The sequence below is a fragment of the Crassostrea angulata genome, unplaced genomic scaffold (genome assembly GCF_025612915.1).
Source record: "Crassostrea angulata isolate pt1a10 unplaced genomic scaffold, ASM2561291v2 HiC_scaffold_259, whole genome shotgun sequence".
NCBI lineage: Eukaryota > Metazoa > Mollusca > Bivalvia > Ostreida > Ostreidae > Magallana > Magallana angulata.
In genome coordinates, this window is record NW_026441812.1 from 29,976 (window position 1) to 52,525 (window position 22,550).

Genomic DNA, 22,550 nt, shown 5'->3' on the forward strand with positions numbered 1-22,550 from the left:
TTTCTGGTTAATCTTTTTCTGAAATAAAAAAAATGTTGAAACAAGATTTATGGTACAAATGACAACATTATAAAATGTACTACTAAATAAAGTCAAAAGTATTTTTCATTGAATAATTTTACTGGTATAACATGTTAGTTGTATTTCTATACCCAACTAATAAGCTTAAGCAATGAATTTCATTAGTGCTTCAACCTGTACATGTGCATCTGTTACAACTTCTACTACATGTAATCCTTTTTCAAAAAGAAACTGCAGACCTTTTTGAAAACATGCTTTTTCAAGGATGGCACTCTTTCTTCCTGTCATTCTCTTGTCCATTGTCACTACGCACAGTATTTTATGGGTCTCGTTTTTCATAAACGTGTACGTGCAGTACTGTGCAGAGTGACCTGGACTGTCCATGCGACCATCTCCTATACAAAAATTTTTTTTTTAGATGCATGTAGTTGAAAGGCTTGTCATTATAAAGGGTCAACAACATACTAAACTTATTTATAAAGCATTTAGACTATACCAACCAAGAACAACAATATCTTTGCCTCTGAATTCTTCAAAAATTTCATTTTGGTGGTTGGTCCAAATTTCTTCAATTGAAGGAGTTACATATGTTCTTTGGATTTTAACAAATGAAGAAGAAGACAGGATAGGAAGCTTCAGGAACTTAGCAAACAGGGCAATCTTTTGGAAGTTGTTTCCAGAGGCCAGTAGTGCTGCTGAAAGCAACACATCTCCACTGTGGACCCGCCTGTTTAGAAGTGGTTGCGAACACCATTTGTGAACCTCATGGTTGTTTGTGCAGACCTAAAATGAAACTTTGATACCTAGTTGTGGAAACCGGAAAGTAGATATACTATAATATATTTTTTTTATTGAAATATTTTTTAAGCAAAATTAAAATTTGATTTACCCATCTTAGGTACACTGCTGAAGATACAACTTCTGATAAAATTTCCACCTCAGCCTCACACTCTCTCACACTGCAAATTCTAGGCACTTTAGTTTCTGCAAAGGCAACCAATGGGTTTAGATAGACCATGGCTGGGTGATCATTAATTAGCTGGTTTATCTCATCATGACTCCGGATCACTTGCACATTACACTCAAAATGTCTAACTACACTTTCTTCCTCCTCTTCATTTTCTTCTGGATCCGACTCCTCTGAGATTATGCCATGATCAAGTCTTTAGTAAAAAACCAATATTGAATTGTTATCTTTTGGATAAACAAATATATTGTATTATTTCCTCTAAAATATTTCTAATAATTAACACTTTTTATCTGTACTTAAACTCTGTACATATTATAATAATTACTTAAATGATAGATGAAAGCTAGGCTCATATTCTTCATCTTCAGAGGAGTCATCCTGGTCACAAGTCAGTTCTGAGGCACTCATTGTAATTCTACAATAGAAATTACATAAAATATTGAAATCAATAGAATCAATAATACATTTAATAATGATTAAATTCAGAAACAAGTGATTCAAATTTAATGCTTTTAGATACCTAAAAGGATCCATAAAACTGTCTGAAAGTTGCTTAAGTCTTTTCGTTCTTGGTTGTGCAAGTTCCTCAATGCCTGACATAGCACTTTCTACACTGAAAATATTTTGTTATTCTAAGTTTACAAAATCATTTTTTTAATCCTTGATTAAATATTTCTCAAAATTGAAATGTCACTCAAGTGCTACATGAATAGCTATTAAAAACTTACTCTTTTCCAACTTCAGCTGGTGAAATGTCAGATAAATCAGATTCCACCACACACATTTTCTGTACAACTGATGGACCAGCCGTTGACGTAACACAAGGAATAAATTCATTTCGCGCAGGTACTCTTGTCTCATTTCCTTGAACATCTTTGTAACTTAAAAAAAATTAATGAAATGCATGTAGGCTATTTTCCCCTTCCGTGCCTCACAAAGTTTACACTACCGAATGACTGACGAATACCTTTGTTTACTATGTTCATCTACAGCAACAATCACTGAAATCGCGTTAATAAACATGAAAAATATGAAGAACTTCAGTGTTTAAAAAAATTTCATGCAACAATCTTGAAGAAAATGGGCTTATATACATCTCATATAAACAATGTTTACACTTACTTATCAAGCAGCATCTTCGCAAGTTCGATATTTGTTTTCAAACACAATTTCGTCCGTAATTCCGTCCAGCGATCATACTGATCTCCGATATAGATTTTGTTTTTGTTAAGTCTGGCATTTGCTTCTTTTTTATTCCTCTTTCTTGCTGAATCTGTTAGTTTTAACTTCGCTCCACGTTTTCCTGACATCTTTTTTCATCACCTCCGACTATCTACGCATGCGTATCCCAGTGTCCGAGTGTCTGACCTAGGGTCACTTGCATATTTCTGAATACGTCAGTGAAATATTGTCTTGCAAGACAAAAATTCTCGCTGAGCTTATTTTCACGTATTAAACGAGTTTTAGACTTAATAGCAGGTAGCCTCATTTTGATATGTTATGTTTTAATGTGGCTAAATTGTTTTAGAGTGCTTTCGGCGATTGAAAAAAAATACCGTCGCCGACAGCTTATATTGCTTTAAATGCTTTTATACCAGCATGTATTAGAATTTTCATCAACCATACATTATATGATAAAACACATTTGTTTACATGTACAATTAGGAGCCCCAGATGGTATATTTGCTGAATCCTTCAGACAATACTTATTCAGAAAATCGGAATGAATTTGGCATCAGGCATACAATGTTCATAAATGCCCTCTTCATATAAGAAGTGAAGGTTGCATATACAATGAACTGAGTAAAAAATTGAAAAAAAATACCGTCGCCGACAGCTTATATTGCTTTAAATGACTTTATACCAGCATGTATTAGAATTTTCATCAACCATACTTTATATGATAAAACACATTTGTTTACATGTACAATTAGGAGCCCCAGATGGTATATTTGCTGAATCCTTCAGACAATACTTATTCAGAAAATCTGAATGAATTTGGCATCAGGCATACAATGTTCAAAAATGCCCTCTTCATATAAGAAGTGAAGGTTGCATATACAATGAACTGAGTAAAAAATTTATCATGCATAAAAAGTATTACAACAGTTAAACAAGCTCACTTTAGCTCACACACATATATACATAAAAAGATATATATAATTATAAACAAGAAAATAAACATTGAAATGTTCATCAATGTTAAGAAAAAAAAAAGCTAAAAAACACTCTAGGGATATGTTAAATCTGTCATTTAAAAATTACCTATAGAAGTAAAGAAGAGTGATAAGTCAATTATTATGATGGACTTATTATACAGAGATATATTTTAAAAAAATGATAAAGAAAGTGAGCGCACAAGATTGTAAGTTTGCAGGAATCCTCGACACAAATCAATTGGGAATTAAATATCTATAACCTCGAAAGGCTATGTACAGGTTTTAAAAAAAATATATGTTGTTGAGAATCGAAGTACATGGCTATTCCGGTTACTAAAAAACTCACAAGCTTTAAAAAAATGGCAATGAGAGGTAAACCGATAACTAGTTGGAAATGTTAATGCAAACATATTTTAATGAAGTTATATTGTGTATATCCTAAAAAAGCTAGTAATAAAAAAATAGTGTTCATTCAGCAGATCTAGAAATCAATAACAACAAATTAAAATGTACTGGCATATTATAATTCAACATCATGTTATAATAACAAACATTTAAAACAAAAAAAGTTTTTTTTTTTAAAAGACCACCAGATGGATTTGAACACAAAACACTGAATGTTTGTATTCACCAATCCAGGACGAAACCACTGAGCCATGCGAGACTTGTCAATATTCTATATAAAGTACTGTTTGAAACAACATTGTAATATCAATGGACTTTGTTTTTTATCCTTCAAAAAAATTTAGAAAAAGTACATAATTAGTCATCTCTGGGTCATCTCTCCATTTTTTTTAAAAGCGACATTTTTAATGTTGAAATATGTTATCTTTACACGTTTCAAATTTGTGGAGAGAAGACCCAGAGACAACAAAATCATTTAAAAACAGTTGTAAATAAGTAAGATTCTGCATGAATTGCATCGTGTTGCTATATTTAGACCCATATTATGATAAAAACCCTTTGCATTTCAAATATTTTTCTACTCATTCCACATCCAACAGAAACCAAATAACGGTTATAAATCGAAAAAAATTAATTGTTGGAATTTTCACTCTCCTTGTGCGCCCAGATTCCTGCCGAATGTACATCTTAAGCGCCCACTTTCTTTAATACTTTTTTCTTAAAATTTTAGGAATATGCAGAAAATGCCATTGGTGTTACTTGAATCTTCCGTCATCAATAGGAGAGGTAACAAAACAAATGCAATCTTATTTTACTACTGTTAATTTCCTGTTGTATAAAATAAGTTACTTATCCATAGCTGTATACAAGTATATGAATGTCAGTTAAGGCAATTAAGGCATGGTCGTTTTTAAGTCACCTAAGTCAGATGACCTATCACATTCAGTATTTTCGCCCATTAATCGAGCCATGCACCTAATTGGAACCCTGATCCATAATCAGGGTTCATAATGAAATTATAATAAATCCATCAAACCTTAGACGTGGAGTTTTCATTTATACATATATATAAAGAAAACGCTTCTACACAAGAACAAATGCTTGACAAGTACAAAAGTTGAAGTTGAATGTACCAAATGTATACAGTCAGTTTTCAACGCAGCACTTCACAAGTCAGTAAATGCAAACACATCGTCATCACATGTGGGTTCCAAAGAAGGGGTAGGAATGTCACTGATGACGGTGGTGTTCTTCATGGAACGCTTGTCATTACGTCGTAGGGACTCGTTGATACGAGTGACGATCCTCTTTCTCCACGAATCTTCACTTCAGGGTAGAAATAACACACAAACGTCTTCACCACGCCTTTCCTAACACGGTCAAGCTCCTGTTTGTTGTGTTTGCCACCACCGTACCAGTTGTAGGAAAACCGAAGGTTTCCTTCGCCGTAGAGTTCCGGCCACAGTTTTCTGCAGAGGTTAACGGCGAAGTTACTGGTGTTCCGGGAATCCCTCACTATCTGGCGCAGTTCCTCAACATTGATCGCGTATTCCTCGGGTATGTCGTCCAGCGAGATGGTTGTCGACACGGCCACTGGAGCGATAGGATCCTGGCGCTTGCTTCGGATGTTCCTTGCGATGTCGATCAAGACGTTGGTGTTCAAGAGCAGTCTTCTGTGTGGCCTCATACGATGCAATGCGGCGGTTGACAGCATCCGACTTCTTCGTCAGGGTGTCGATGACTAGACGCATTTCCAACATTTCCCTCATCAAGGCCAGTTGAAAGGAACTTCCAGCGCCTTCTGCAGTGGAGTTGCGGTAGGGACGGAACCGTACGGGAGTGGTGCCCTGAACTGGAGTGGATGGCGTTCGTGGTTCACAGATTGGCGGAGCAGCTGACGCCGTCGGGGCTTCATCAGTCTGACAGGTCGATTGATCAGCAGGCCCCGGCTCCGGCACTGCAGGTTGTACAGCTGAGGGTTGTCCAACGTCAAACACAGTTGCCCTGGGCTTCTCAGGTTTTGCCTAAAATGTATTACAATTTGTTAGTCAAATTTTTAAATATCTGAATGTACAGCGAACTCCGCCAACTCTTTAAAAATCGACGTATAAATAAAAAAAACAACAACATTTTTATGATATTTGCAGTCTGTTATTTCAAAGTATAGAGTTGATTACAAATACATGTACATAGTTGATATTTTTACAAGTTATTATTACTTTTGATATTTTAACAAAAATATGATCGTGAATCAACGACCCTTCCCCGTTCAAGCGTGTGTAATGGAATTTTTGTTTTAAAATTATTTTCCAGTCTGCATTACTTTCTATCAGGAGTATGTCTTGTCATTTTAAAAAAAAAACATAGAGCTTTCTCTTATAAACCTGTGTGCATGCACTTGCAAGTAAAACTATTAAAAAGATGAATCAAAGTAGAGCTACTAACCAATGCCTTCGTTCGCAGCATTAATTATGTACGTTATTAATTAGGATAATATATCTATAGATAATAAATAATATTGAAAATATTCATGGTGATTCTTGTAAAATATACAAATTTAATTTCAACGTCCTTAAAAACTTCTCTAAAACCGCTTAACCAATTTCAACCAAATTTGGCACAGAGCATTCGTATGTTGAGGCAAATATAAATTGCAAAAATAAAAGACCGATTTTATTCAAAGAGGAGAGTAGTATATAGTACAGTATACAGTCACTTTGCAGTCATGATGACGTCATAGGGTATTCCAGACTCCACCCATATGTCATAATGTGGGTCACAGTTAAAGGGTGGGTCTACAGTCACTGAGGTCATAGGGTATGCCCATGGGTCATAATAGAGGTCACCAAACGGGTGTGTAATGTTACACCCAAATGACAGATATCAGAAGTGCCCTATCAATAAAATGGGTGTGTAAAGTTACACCCAATGAACATCCTATAAAAACGGGGGATGCTAACATTAGATTTAAAAAAAAATGGAAACCCAGGGAAGTCAATACAAATGGAAAGTTTTAGCGTGGAACTCTTTAAGAAGAAACGAGAAGAAATGGACATTGCAAGAGGGTCAATGGTTTGACAAGAAAGAGGACTGCATAGCTGATTTTAAAGACAAAATGAAAAAAGGATATTCCATAGCTGACTGTTGGGGATCTGAAGAATACTTATTAAAAAGACGTGTTATGCCACAAAAATACTTTCCACAGTTTAAAACATACCAGAGATGAAACCTAAAAGTGACTGTCTCAAAAAAAGCGTTAAATTTAATGACAATGTACAAATAATTTTAATACCTTACGAAGAACGAAGAGGAATTTGGATGGAACATGCCATAGATAGAGCTCATTTTAAGAGAAGAATTCAACAAACGGAGAACATTTTATTACCTGTACTTCTTTGGAAATTGAAACAATGTACACTTAACAGTGAGACGAGCATAAAATAGAAAAATCTTGGAAGTCTTGCTAGAAGTCAAGATGGCGTTATGTGGTTTTTCAAAATCCCTCCTACATAAGTAATAATAGACGTTAAAAAGCGAGTATACAGTCAAGAGGTGAAAAAGGTTACACCCACAATCAACACATGGTAAACAGTGCATTATACAGTCAGTGTTCTAGAAAGTTAGCATTTTACAGTCAATAGCCACGTGACGTTGATCACTTATAAATGGGTAATTTTAAAGAAAAGTTTTATCATTTCTGAGCACATCTCAGAGAAAGAGGATACAACTATACATTTCCCCCCGGTGTAAGATCCTTGTTTTAAAAAACAGTGATGGAACAGAAACATCAAAACGTTATAAAGGCAAATTATTCCACACTGGTGAAGAAAATGGTGGCTGTTTCTGTTGCAGGACACCTTTACAATTCAAACATAATTACCGAAGAAATGAGAGAACAGATAGAGGCAGAAAAAACCAATTATGACAAAAGCAGAAAATTGATCAGCATAATTTTAGGCAGAGGTTCAAGAGCATTTATGGGACTGAGAACAGCATTAATGAAAGCTAATCAAGCCGACTTATCCCGGCTCCTGATGAAAAAAGACGATGACACAAAGACTGAGTACGAAAGGAAGCTGGATATGGCAAGATCATTAGTCATTTGTACGAAAGAAAGAGGGGGTTCCTTAAACGAAGCAAAGAAAACTGATCAACACTCTCATGAGCCAAGATGTAGGATACCTTTGGATGATTTTAACGACGTATTTCTTACCGTAATGCCTTTTAAAGGGGAGATTTACGTTCACATCCGTCATTTCACAGAATCACGTGGTCGTTTTATTGCCAACAAGAAAGGAGTTACCTTTCCATTAGCCCGATGGTTAAAGTTTGAATCTCTTTTACCAGATATTCAAAACTACATCGACAATACTGAAAAAGAAAATGAAGAAGTACAGTGGCATGTTGGTGGAGGTGTGTTCATTTCATTATCACCAGGCTATTCAACAGTAGACATACGACACTTTTGGAAACCAGACAATGTCCAAGAACCTACACCTACACGAAAAGGTGTTACTCATAACAAAAAGAAATTTTTAAGACTTAAAGATGTCATTGAGGAGTTGCATGAATATGTTCCAGAACTGGAGGACATTGAACATTGCATTCTTAGCGAGTCCCATCAAAATCAGCTTGGAATGTTAAGTTGCCCTGAATGTACACCCTTTGGCTACGATCCACAAGACAGTATTTCATTGGAATACAACGTATATGACTTACAAGACCCGGAAACCATAGAGAGTGATCTTGAATGACAATGAACACTAATCTAAAAATAATTAATGAAACGGATTTGTTATGGAAATCTATTATTTATTGTATATATGTTCATATATGTTCTATGTAAATATTTTTTCTTCTAACAATATATTAAAATAAAATAGTTAAAAATGATACTTTTACTTAGTGTTTTTCATGTTATAAAAGTAACAGTCGAAGAAAGATTATTATTTTGTTAAAGTATGTCAAACCATACGGATTATTTAAGAGAGCTCTACTACACACCTGGTAAACCGGGGGCATATGCCGGGCCTGAAAAATTATATCAAGCTGTTAAACAGGAAGGCAAATACAAGATTGGTAGACAGAGAATAAGACAATTCTTAAATAATGAAGACTCATATAGTCTGTATAAACCAATTCGAAAAACATTCCCGCGTTCAAAGGTGATAGTGAACACCATTGACTCTATGTGGGATGGTGACTTGGCAGACGTTTCAAACATTGCATCCCATAATGATGGTTATAAATTTTTATTAGTACTCATTGACATATTTAGTCGATATCTATTTATAGTTCCCCTAAAAAATAAGCACCATCAGAACATTGTTGATGGTTTAAAATTAGTTTTTCAAAAAAGACGAAAACCAAATACCCTTAGAACTGATAAGGGTAGTGAATTTAAAAATCGTTGGGTAAAGGCATTTCTGAAGAAAGAGGAGATACACGCCATATACACACAAAATGAAACAAAAGCAAATTATGCAGAGAGAGTTATTCGCACCATGAAGAACCTGATGTATCGTTATTTCATGAAGAACCGAACCTATCGTTTTATAAATATTTTACAAGACTTGGTAAAAAGTTACAACAAAAGACCTCACAGATCATTGGGTGGGAATGCTCCAGCTAATGTGAACAAAGAAAATGCCGATGAAATAAGACTAGAGTCTTATCTTTCTGGGAAAACCAAGCTAGATGTTAACCAGTCCAAAACATTAGGCAGATCAAAGGAGAAAAAAAGAGCAAAACCCTTTTTCAAATTTAAAATTGGAGATGATGTCAGATTATCACAACTCAAACACCCTTTTCAAAGAGACTATCAACAGAAATGGACAGAAGAGTTTTTTAAAGTAAATGAAAGATACAAAAGAGGTCAAATACCGGTGTACAAATTAAAAGATTTGGCAGGTGACCCTATAGAAGGTACCTTTTACGAGTCTGAGCTTCAGAAAGTCATAAAGTCAGAAGACGTTTCTTATAGAGTGGAGAAAATACTTAAAAGAAGGCGTCATGGTAAAACCCAAGAAGTGTATGTCAAATGGGAAGGATGGCCAAAAAAATTCAATTCATGTATTCCAGAGAGTTCCCTGGAAAAACAATAAAAGCTGCTATGATTTTACAAGTCCTCTCTATTCAAGATGAGCGTACGAATGGTATTGACGTCTACGGACAGCTCTGAATATTTTGAAAATAAACCCAATTGCTTCCGAGTACACTTAAGTAAACAAATTCAATTTGATGGATATTGGACTGTTGCCCTGACGGAATTTTCTACAGAGAGTTGGACTACGTCCAACAAGACAAAATCAGAGTTATTTGTTTGTTGCGATATCTGCGAGGAAACAATTATTGGTGGAAAAGAGGCACCCCTCCTACGACGCATATCCCTTGGAGAGAAACCTGAAAATATCACTTACACACTTCCTTATTATATTCCAGTTAAAATTGGCCAATTACAGCAGATCGCTGTATATATAACGGACAGAGAGGGAAACTTAGTTTCATTCTTAAATGGACCAGTGACTGTAACACTTCATTTCAAGAAGTTCCCTTTTGTTTTATGATGAATAGTCAGACTTACGTCAGTGATCCCAGAATATGGGAATCATTTTACAAGAATATGGCAGAGAAAAAATTTAATCCTTACAAATACAAACCACAACAAATTGGGAAAGGTGCGAGAAGTTACAAGTCTTATGTCATACCATTGAGACCCCACTCTCAATTAAAATCTGAAGAAGAAGGAACCAACACTCACGTGACTCCAGTAGCTGCAGTGGAAGAAAGAGCGAAAGTGGAACATTCCAAGGATGTCAAAGAGGGTGTTCCATTTGTCAGAGTTCAGGGGGGTATAAAGAGACCACGTTCGCAATCTTTTGCCATTTCGTCAAAGAAATTGAAACGTGCAACACCTAAAACTCAGACAAAGAAGTCATCTAAACCTGCAACAAGAAAAAAATCAACTCAGGCAATCAAAACGAAATCTGTTAAAAAGCAACAACAGCGAGTAGTAAACAAGAAAAAAACAGACAAGAAAAAAGAAACAATTTCAAATTGACAGTTACAGAAGTATCTTTAAATTGTAAAAAAAAAAAAATGGCATTTTTAAGCAGTGATAATCAAGACATTGCCCAACCAATGGAACTCTCTCTTTTTGCATCTCCAACAAACCAAGTAGCGGTTGAAAAAGTATATTTTACAGAAGCAAGACCAATTTCTAGCATTGGCGTATCTGACACTCCGATCGAGATTGTAGTCTCGGGTTCTGGTGCAGAATATATTGATTTCAAAAGAAGCAAATTGTACGTTAAGGCCCGTATATTGAAAGCAGATGGATCGACAATGGCTGCAAACGAAAAAACCGGTATCGTTAACTTACCTCTACAAAGTATGTTCTCCCAGATGGACGTCTACTTGAACAACAAGTTAGTCTCTTTTAATACCAATAACTACCCTTGGAAGGCGTACCTCAAAACAATCTTATTCAGCGGAAAAGACGAGCTATATTCACAAAAACAATCTGAGCTATTTTATAAAGATGAGGGAAATATTAACGACGCAAATGCATATAACGGAGGCAATGCAGGACTGGTCATGCGATATGCTTACACACAGCAAAGTAAAGTCTTTGAATTGGAAGGAAACCTAATGGAAGATATCTTTGATACAGATAAATACTTAATAAATGGGGTAGACGTCTACATCAAACTATTTAGATCCAGTGCTCCCTTTGTCATCATATCTGCCAATAGTACTCCGGCATATAAAATAGAATTACTAGACGTCGTGTACAAGGTGGCCAAAGTGCGGGTAGATCCTGGTGTTTTGCTAAACCACAGTAAACAGATTGAAGCCACTCCTGTAAAGTATACCTTAACCAGAAATGAGCTAAAAATGAATACCATACCAAAAGGATCCACAGAGTTTTATTGGGACAATATATTTCCTCAGGCGATACCCGATCGCATCGTGGTAGGTCTGGTGGACCAAAAAGCTGTGAATGGGGATTACACAACTAATCCCTTTAACTTTGAGCATATGGGATTAACAGATGTCGGGATATATATTAACGGGGAAAGCGTGCCCGGTAGACCATTAAAGACAGACTTTTCAGCGGGACTTTATTCAGATGCCTTTGTACGTTTATTTGAAGCCTCTGGGAAATGGAACAACGATGCTGGACTGATCATCTCCCGTGATGACTTTGGAAAAGGATATTCACTCTTTGTATTTACAGTAGATCCGTGTGGGTTTGGAGATGAGTATTTAAATCTGATACGTCGGGGCAACACCAGACTGGAGTTGAAATTCAAACAAGCAACAAGCAAAGCCGTCAACGCCATAGTATTTGCAACCTTTTCATCTCTACTAGAGATCGACAAATCACGAGACATCAATTACATTCAGCCATGAATTCATCACAACTGTTAAATATGGTGAAATCAGATCCTTGTTTAAGACAATATGTGAAAGGTGTATTTGCTAGTAATACATTACCTCAAATCATTACACAGTACCCAAGTGCCTTCATTGTTAATACGCAACCTGTACCATTTCCTGGAGAACACTGGCTGGCACTAATCATATACAGTCCAGCCCAAGCAGAGTTTTTTGACAGTCTTGGAAAATCACCAGTTCAATACAATCAAGACATTCAAAACTTTTTAAAGAAGAACAGTGTACAATGTAATTTTAAAGCCATACAACTTCAACCTCGTAATTCCGATTTGTGTGGTCTTTATGTCTTAGTATTTTTAATTGCAAGATTGTGCTTTAAAAAATCATTACATTATGTGTATACTTTATTTTCCAATGACATTCAGTCCAATGATGACTTTGTGAAACGTTTTATGCATGAATATTTAAACTATTTTTAGAAAATAAAATTTAAGAAAAGCATATTCACCGGAGTTTTCTTATTCAATCACTGATAAAGTTTAACTGCATATATATATGGGTTACATTGCATTTGACTTTATTTTGAGGAATCTAACGACTGTTATAAACATGGAAAAAGAGAGCAGGAATGATTGGTGGAACACTGATTCCTTACTTCCGTTTTCTGCACTTACCACAGTGCTTATATGTGGTAGTACACAGAGTGGTAAAACACATTTTACTAAAAAACTTTTACAAAATGCCAATGGCTTGTTTTCTATGCCTGTTAATAAAATAATATATGCTTATTCTGAACATCAACCCATGTTTGACGAAATGGAGCAGACTATACCAAACCTTTCATTACATCAGGGGTTACCCTCTAAAGAAGACATAGAGCAGTACACAGAGGGTGTCAATCACACTATAGTTGTATTGGATGATCTCATGTTACAAGTTGCACAATCAACGGATTGTGTGCATTTGTTTACGGTTACATCTCATCATAGAAACGTGACCACCATAATGTTATCCCAGAACCTGTATCCACCGGGAAAGTATGCCAGAACCATATCTCTGAATTGTCTAAATGTCATTTTATTTAAGAATTATCGCGATTCTAGACAGATCATCACTTTTGGATCTCAGATATTACCAGGCCAAAATTCTTTTTTCAAAGCAGCATACGAATCTGCAACTCGGCCCAATTTCGGTTACTTGCATGTTTGTTTGGAACCTACACAGAACAAAGAATATCAATTAAGAACTCATATTCTTCCAGGTGAAGAGATGGTTATTTATCAACCTATATAAAAAGGTGCGGTTTCCATTGTTGTTCTCATTTTTAAACATGAAGCAAAGGGTGAAGAAACACGAATCGTTCTTAAATTTTCTCGTGTATGCAGACAGTACCCAGCAGAAACTAATCATTAAAGCATTGAGCAGTGAACAGTACGATGTGCTTAGTGAAATAGCACTTAACATTTACACCGGAACATATCCTCTGAGTAAAAAGTATATAAATCACCTGAAACCTTACGAGTCATACATTCGATTATTGGGATCAAGAGAAGTCAGCAACAGGGAAAAACGTCGAATATTGCTGAAAAACAATTCTTTAGTATCGCTTCTATTAAAACCTATTGTTCAACATATCAAAGACAAATGGCGAAGGAAATGATACTTGTGCCGAAACTAAAATATGAACGTTTACTTAAACAAGTGGACCCTGTTAAAGAACCGTTGACCCAAGATACGACAACAATCGAACAGACGTTGAAACAATCTCCAGAAAAGCAACAGCAAACTGTCAATGACTTCGAATTCGCAGATACGACTAACTTGTTACAATCTGGTACGGGTTTTGTCAGCAAAAAGAAAAAGGTCGGGAAACCTCCAGGAATATCCGATATTCGACAAAAGGAAAAAACCGTTCACTGGCTTAAATATTGACAATGTAACAACAATAAACAATATTTTTATGTATATCATTTTTTATTTGTATAAATTATTATTCAATAAAATATGAACATCAAAACTGTTTCTTGATTTTGTTTTTTTATCTTAAAATCCAAATGGCAACGTGTCTAAATTAGGAAGAATTCTCCTTTTAGTGTAAACCATTTTATAGTTTTTACTTTCAACTTTGTTTAACAGTTTGCTTTTTTTGTTGTCCCTCGATATTTTACAAGGATTAATGATTTCGATTTGTCGGTCGTGTGAAGTACAGATAATTGATTTAATAGCATCGAAATTAATCAATTTCGAATTAACCCAGTTAAGTGTAAATCCCCTAACTTTACACTCTTCTTTTCCCGACAGTGTACGGTAGGCATAGTTCTTAGGACCACCCGAAACAAATTCAGTGATGTATCCTTCTTCTGCGGATATCTCGTTAGTTAATTCACCGAGATAATTACCAATAGGAAGATAATTCAAATCGTCCGACTTTTTAGCCTTAAAAATGACACTGTCTGTATCAAAATACAAGACATTTTCGTTCAATTTGTCATGAACATTGTACAATTTCAGTCGCGCCCACATGGTGGTAAAAGAGGCTAAGAATATGTTTGTTTTGTTGTTGAATGCTGGAAATAAGGGGCTGTTACTCCATTCTAAATTAAGTATGTCTCTCGAAACGATGTGAAAGTTGCGAGGTACTTTTGTTGGATCTGAAAGCATTTGAAAAAAAATTTCTGCTTCTGATTCGTGAATGAAAGTAGACTGTTGCATGTCTAATTTCTGACCAAATTTACCCCAAAAACTATTTAAACAGAGTTTAGCTAAGCATCGCAAACCAGGATTTTTTTTAATTTTATCACACTCTAATTGAACCCCCTCCTTTTCTTTGTACTCATTGATGTATTTTCTTTTCGTCTCTTCCGTATTGCATTCAGTTGGAAATCCCGAAGCCTCCTGCTTTATTTTTAAAAACATGTTCACGTATTGCGCGAACAATCCACCTTCACACGACTCGACATCGTATTTAGACGACTCGGTAAAATGGTAGACCTCAGAAATTTTCAAAATTTTGTATCCTTTGGACGTTGCCATCTGAATTTCAGGGGTACACCATGTACCCGTTATTGCTCTCTCAACTACAGAACATGTACATTCATTCTGATTTTCATTGTCCGCGCATGTTTTACATAGTGGAAACATTAGTTTTCCTCTAGATTTATAAGGAAGTACAGGGTGATACAGTTTTTTAGGAGGTAGAATTTTAATTTTTGCAAGTCCAAAGTATTGTGAATTGTCTTGAAAATTGTCCGTGACGATGCTTGGATGGCCGATGGGGTAACGACAATACTTGTTGGTCCAGGGATAGAGACTGGTAAAGTCGTAGTATTGAATTGTTTCATCTTCTGCAGCCTTGTAATGTAGTTTGATGGCATTGGTCCGACCACCAAAAAAGCTCTCACGCGGGTTGAGTCTCTCTTGTAGATCTAAGGTGGAAACGAATTGTTGTAATGTCACATTTTTGTCTAGTTGATACCTAAACTGATGCTCCCAGATGGAAATCACTTTGTAGCCCATAGATTTCAGTTCTTTTTCACGTTTTTTTGTTGCATCGTACAATTCCTTTATCGTCTGACTGGTGGAAGGATGCTTTATGCTGTTCCTATCGTCGGGGTAACAGAAGGGACAGCCGTGAAACACGCAACCTGTACCGAAAATAAGCAATATTTATCATTAATATTTTTTTGGTTAAGTCCAGATACGCCAGCTGCCGCCGCCGCCCCCCCCCCCTAGTTTAGGGGATAAGGGGGGCAAAATGTTTTTTTTTAAATAAAAATTTTGTGTCAACTCTTACCATAGAATTCGTAAATTGTTCCTTTTCCAGTGGGATTTACAACAAATCCGTCACATCTGTAATTGGTGTCGGGTACACGATATTCACCCCCATTTAGAGCATGAGAAATAATTAATGGGTTTCCTCGCTGACGACTTGTTTCCATTAACCATTCTAACCACTGGATGGAAATCTTGCTGAAGTTATCACGTTTCGTATAACCTTGAGAAGGCACCACTGCTATGGGACTCTTGAAATGTCGTCTCCCTAACTGAACACTTTCGTCATTTACTAAGTCAGTAACTGACATCAAAGAGTCATCAAAATTGACCACCTCTAGTCCCTCCAAATAGTTAACGGCATACCAATGAGATTTTTCATCTCTGGTGATTTCAATTTTGTATTCTCCCTTCAAAAATAAGGATTTGAATATCCCCATGCATACACTTGCAATGGTAATATAGTCAAACGGGTCGATCCCCAATGCAGTTGATTTCTTAACAGTTCCATCTGCTTGGGCAATTGTCTCTTCAATGGACGTCACTTTGATCATCAAATTTCTAAATTCCAGGCAACCCCGTCTCAATATGTCAACATCCGAGCGACAATATTGTAACATTTCCTCTCGAAAGTTAAAAGTTTCATTGCGTTTCGATGCATGCCATTCAGTAAGCTTTCTTCGCTCACCACTTGACATGAAATCATATCCGTAATATTTTAATTCTGGATACGGACCCACGTAATTTTGATTGGCTTTGGTATTGAAAAAGTGGGGGAAGTATCCTTTGCAGAGTTCCTGCAGACCAAAGGCTTCCGGTATTTTGGCAAGTTTCATGGGAAGAAAATTTAGTGAATCAACAAAAGTTAAATTAAGTTTTTGGGCAATGTGCATATACATAATTTTTGAACCATTGTTAATGATCTTGCTTGGTCGAATAGAGTGTCGATCGATCAGAACTTCTAAAACAGGGTATAAATCGAAACTTTTGGCATTATGAGCTATTAAAATTGAGTCTCTGCAATGCTTGCTGGTAACATATGCACAAAACTGTTCGGCTGCTTCGTCACCGGAAAAAACTAGTTCCCTTTTTCCGCAAGTGGTGTGACACGGGGGACTCGCGTATTCACCTTTCTGGGTTTTCGAACATTTTATGCTTCGATTTCCACAGTTGGAACAAGTGACGCCCTCCTTGAGTTCCGCGTCTTCACATTTGTGACAAGTGGTCTGTAGGACGGCAAAGTTGACTTTATGTTGCTGCAGACCACATGAGGGATCCCTACAGTGTTGACATAGTTTACAGTCTAAGCATCGCTGTTCTTCTCTAACGCAGTGACTGCATTGGATGCGAGATGGTCTAAACCCTTGCTCACATTGATATATGTCGTCTTGGCGGGTCTCAAAATCGTAAAATATGAATTTCTTTTTTCTCTTTTCTATTTGAGATGCAAACGGTTTCTGATAGCAGTGATGTTCACCAACGTGGTATTCTCGACAGTTGGGGCACTCCCATTCCTGACAAACATGTAGCTCAGGCGAGCGCTTAGCACGTTGTAGAGTAACTCTACATTTTCTACATTGATAAAAGAGCTCACAGGCAGCGGGGTAAGACTGCTTTTTGACCATGCGTTGTGTTTTATGCCGTTGGAAACACGTAAGAGATCGACAAATACGATTACAGGAATGACAACCTATTTGTACGTCTGTTTTCTTACAGTTGTCATGTAAACAAACATCACAAGAGGTGGCGCAAGAGTGACTGGCCTTATTTTTGTAAGGTTTTAAACATGTTTGGCAAAAATAAGATGCCTTAAAAAATCCTTGTATGTTGGCAACGCCGTGCCAGTGATGAATATTTTTCGACTCAACGTGATAGAGATAAAGGCGAGGTTTTTCCCGATCATCTGTCACTCTGACAAATTTGTTGCCTACTCGATTAGACAACACGTTAATGCTGACCCCGAGTAGATTTTCAAAAGGTTCGATATCATTCAGGCCTAAATATCTGTTGATAGATACCCTTGCTTTCTCACACAGACGCATGGCCATCTCTTTTTGCATTTTTTTCCTGGAAATTTTCAATATGTTGTCGTAGTACGTCTGAGGAACTACTCTGTGTTTTATGGCATGATCCAGCACCATTCCCTTATCATCTCTCACTAAAAGTCCCCAATTTTTTGCATCAACTTTCTTACATGTTTTTAGAAAACACAGACCGATAGCAATTGGCATACATAGGTTGTTGTCATTTTGCACATGAAAAAGTGATTTTTTTTCTTTCTATACTATTCTTTGGACCAAATAGAGATGTAATGGGTAGTTTTCTAGGGTTACCTCCCCCTTTGGGTATGTCTATAGACCTAACAGTGACGATCATATTTTCGTCTACCGGTAAACTCTCGTTGGAGTTCAGAACTTTGGTTATCTCCTCCATGACGACGTCTGCGTTGAGATGTTCCCAGGACTGCAAAGGAACAACGATTGGGTTGTTTAAACTTGGATGACTGAGAACTACTCTTCCCAAATCTGCATCATGCCCCCTGGCCTGCGACAATAGATCGTCGAACATATTATGTAATTTGGTTTGTATGTCTACCAATTTATCACCCCTCCACTGTTCATTAAATTTAACTTTGAAAGTGGTTTCACGGGCCATGTCTTTTTTAAAGGTTCGAACATCCCTTTTTCAGATATAGTAGGGTTTCTCAGATTCATCCTCTGACTCAGAACCCAACCCGCCTCCACCATACTGTCTGTTATCATCTGTTGAGGGGGATTGTGGTGATGAAAGAACCTCCTTTCGTTGTTTCTTTCGAGGTGGTTCGGAAGTCGAAAGAACGTCATATCCACTTGTGGATGGTTTATCATCATCATCATCTAAAGAATCTTGAAGTTTCTTTAATGAAGGCTGAATTGCTGGAAGAACTTCCTGCCATAGGTTTTCAATGTGCTCATTCCATTCTAATTCCTTCAATCGATGTTCCACCTCTGAATTGCCAACAAGTCCATGGACTGCAGCAAAAAACTTTACCGTATCTGGGTCACTTAATGTGTCGAGTATCTCCTTTAAAAGACTGTTTTCAGCCATTGCTAAACAAATAAAATGAAATAAAATAAAATTTGATGTCTATAGAAAACCATACCTGGTGTATTACAGTTAAATGTCTTTACCTTTTTATATAAAAATTAAGTTTTATATCTCACCCTAATAACATGCGAATTTCAGTGCATTTAGATATATATTTATTAATTTCCCATTTTCTGTGGGTTGTGGTGACCCTCAGAAAATATAATATGTAATCTGCCATATGTGTTTTATGCAACACTCGAATATATACATATGAAGATCCAACATCTCTAAGTTTTTTAATATATCACCTTTTACAATAGAATGTATTGATTTTTCTCTTATATCAATCAATGCAAACACAAGATGGACTGATTCAGAGCAAGAAATGATAATTTAAAAAAAAACCAAAAAGAAATGTAATATCAGAAAAAACTTTTTATTAAATTAAAAAAAAAACACTTAACACTCTACATGCTACTTTTCACCGGAGACAGAATATTTACATCAACAACCGTGAAAATCAACAATCATCATAACCCTCACACAAATACACTCCAAAATACAATGTGAATGACAAAACCTCTCATAATAACAAAAAAAAACTATCTACTTTACAATACAGCAAATCTCTCTTCTTGTAAAGATACAATATAGTCTGGAAAAAACTGTAATTTGCTTTCCCCTCCATATATAAAAGGAAAAAGAAAAGAATAGTAATGGCGCCTACTTTTTCAAAAAATTAAAAAAAAGAAAAGAAAAGAAAAACTGAAAAATTCAAAAACATACTCAATTTTTTCAAAAAATGCACTCTCATCAGAGGGTAAAAAACAAGATTATCTACCTTGCTCCCATACAAAAAAACTAAAAATAGCTCTTTCGTAGATCCTACATGTATGTAGTTTATTTTTATTTATTTTTTGTTTAAAGATATATGCTATTTAAACTTATCTTTGAAAAATAAAAGAAAACACCCATTTTCATAAAATATTATAAAACATCTCACATCTTTACAACCCATAAGCAAGTTATATTACAAATTTTTAAGTAATTTCAAAAAATAATACAAAATCTTAATTCACCTTGATGTAAAATATAAACTTGAATACTGATCACAAATAACTACAGAAAATGTTTTAAGGTCACAGTTTTTTCTTTTGTATTTTTTACAATCTCATAAGTAAAAAACACCAGCTTTTTTGATTAGCCTATATGGTTCAGCTAAGCAGATGAGGATGAACAAATTATGTCTGGAGTTAATACTTGTCAAAAAATTATAACACTTAGATTCTTCAAAATAAAATATATATACTGCTGCTTTTCAAAAAAAAAGTAAAAGCTAATTTTATATTTTTTTTTCTCAAGAAAAGCAATTTTTTTTTAGAAATCACTGGTATTCCTGTATGTCTTCACAAATGTTAATAAAAATTATAAACTCTGTTGAAAAATTTGTTAAATTGTTATACTGATAAAATTGATAGTTTTTCATTTTGAGCAGCACAAAGTAAAGTACATTTACAACAAAGTATATAGTCAAAACTGACTTTTTTAATGCTGAAATAAATGATAAAATTCTTATCCGAGTATTGATAAGTAGAAAATCGTTTTACAAAAAAAAAAAAGAAAAAAAGAAAGCTACACATTTTTTGATTTCATGATGTAAAAAATAATGAAATTAGATTATAGTCAACTATTTACCTGAGACAGTTTTCTGAGTATTATAAAATGTTCTTGTAAGTATATATAAAATCAAAAAATAACAACATAATCTTAACTGTCAAAGTTATGATTTTTTAGATTACTAAAACAAAGAAAAAAGTGTTTACAAACTTTTGCCTAGATGTAAAAGTACTTTACTTCTTAAAAAAACATTTTCACATTAATTTTAACTTCCTCGAACACTTTGTTCTGGTTCTCGAGGCAACTGGTTCCTCCACAGTAATGCTGCATTGTGGTGAAGGTGTCGTAGCCTGTGAATCAGGGGTGTGCTGAATCAACGGGATTTGGCTGATGTTAAGGTTGTTGGTAGGAGTTTCGGTGGAGGGTTGAGTGCTCGGAGGAGTGCTTGGAGAGTGCTTTTGTAGGAGTTGCTTAAGCCATTTTTTTTAGAAGAATCAATCCTACAGCCAGTGAAGTGGCTATGGCCCATGCTAAAAATCCTAAAATACATTTTAAAAATGAATAAACCTTTTAAAAATTAAATACCGGTTGATTTCGTTAAATTCCCGATACAAAATATTTTTTTTTGTAATCTTAAATACTAAATTCATCCTCATCATCATCATTTTCAACATCATTTTTAAACATTGAATTTTTAAAACTCAAATCATCCATTGTTGTAGATTTTGGTTTATAAATATTCTTTTTAGTTTTCCTTTGCCGGAAACATGGTCTGCTTTGTTTCCTACACAATATTACCACAAAAATTAATATTACACAACATATAGTCAGAATAATGTTATCTATGGGATTACCCCAGGCTTTGTCTGATAGGGTCTCCCCTTCCTCATCTTTCATTTGCAGAGAGCAATCTTTTTAACTTCTCCAATGTTGATTCTGCAACAAATAAAAGTCAAAATTAATAAATGATACACATAAAGAACAGTTAATACATGGATGAGCTTTCAGTTCAGCTAACTTATAATATAGTCAAGCTAAAGTACCTTGAGATGTGGTGTTAGAGATGGACGTTACAGTTGTCAACATTGGTATGGTGTCAGAGAATGCTGTTGTTGTCTGTAGCATTAATGTGGTGCTAGAGGGCGTTGTTGTGGTGCTAGAGGGCGTTGTTGTGGTGCTAGAGGGCGTTTCTTTGGTGCTAGAGGGCGTTGTTGTGGTGCTAGAGGGCGTTTCTGTGGTGCTAGAGGGTGTTGTTGTGGTGCTAGAGGGTGTTGTTGTCTGCAGCATAGTTGTGGTGGTGTTAGACGTCATTGTTGTCAGCTTTGATACGGTGTCAGAGGATGTTGTTGTTGTCCGCATTAATGCGGTGCTAGAGGAAGTTGTTGTTGTTGTTGTTAACGTTGCTGTGGTTGCTATAACGGAAAAATGGTTAATTTACTAATAATGTTCTCTTCTAATACTTGAACACTCAATCCATTCACATGTGTAACAAGTTGCACTATTTAAAATTTTCCAGCTATTGTCAATCTTAATTATTATGTCAGACCTAGAGTCATACATTTCCCTCTTAATTAATGACTAAAAACACAATGAAAACGCTCTAGTTATAATAAAATAAACAAAAGAGCTGGAATAATTTAAGTGTCCCTACTATTTACTACACATACTTCATAGTAAATTTGGTACAATTGTATTGGCTACTCGAAGTCATTTGACAATAACAACACGAGGTCTTAGTCACGTGATATTCATTCATAAAGATTTCCCGCTATAAGTCTGACCTAAATTTGAACAGCGGTGCTGATAAGAACATCGGTGCTATCCCCTCCCCCCAACTTCAACAGATAAGTGTGCAATCAGATGGGATATTATAATAAATCAAAACATTGATTTTACTCTCGACATTTATTCCCCCGCAAAAAAATGAGCATCACAAAAACAGATTTTATCTCGTTGCAACAACACACTACTCAACTTGTCTTGAAAAAACATCTTGAAAAGAAATAAAAACATAAATTAATAAAAGTATTTAAACTTACCACATGGTCCTGCAGAGTCCCGGATCGTGACAGTCCGCGGGTCTCCTACGATTTCAACTTTTGCCAGCGCACAGTTGCTGACAAACACCTCGCGAATGT

General features: G+C 35.6%; 3 protein-coding genes and 1 pseudogene across 3 annotated transcripts; 2 read left to right on the forward strand and 2 right to left on the reverse strand.

The window, feature by feature from the left end:
* Nucleotides 1-165: 165 nt before the first annotated feature.
* Nucleotides 166-2,432, reverse strand: LOC128169929 (uncharacterized). Its single transcript, XM_052835952.1, has 7 exons — nt 2,114-2,432; nt 1,720-1,872; nt 1,512-1,604; nt 1,317-1,406; nt 911-1,184; nt 522-804; nt 166-416 (listed from the first exon to the last, which is right to left on the reverse strand). The coding sequence occupies exons 1-7, from the start codon at nt 2,299-2,301 to the stop codon at nt 166-168; spliced, it is 1,332 nt and encodes a 443-aa protein (XP_052691912.1). The 5' UTR covers nt 2,302-2,432.
* Nucleotides 2,433-4,721: 2,289 nt separating this feature from the next.
* Nucleotides 4,722-10,781, reverse strand: LOC128169930 (uncharacterized; annotated as a pseudogene).
* On the forward strand, nt 7,329-8,309 carry LOC128169936 (uncharacterized). Its single transcript, XM_052835956.1, has one exon. The coding sequence runs from the start codon at nt 7,329-7,331 to the stop codon at nt 8,307-8,309; it is 981 nt and encodes a 326-aa protein (XP_052691916.1).
* A 118-nt stretch (nt 10,782-10,899) lies between the features above and the next one.
* On the forward strand, nt 10,900-11,970 carry LOC128169932 (uncharacterized protein F54H12.2-like). Its single transcript, XM_052835953.1, has one exon. The coding sequence runs from the start codon at nt 10,900-10,902 to the stop codon at nt 11,968-11,970; it is 1,071 nt and encodes a 356-aa protein (XP_052691913.1).
* The last annotated feature ends 10,580 nt before the right edge of the window (nt 11,971-22,550 follow it).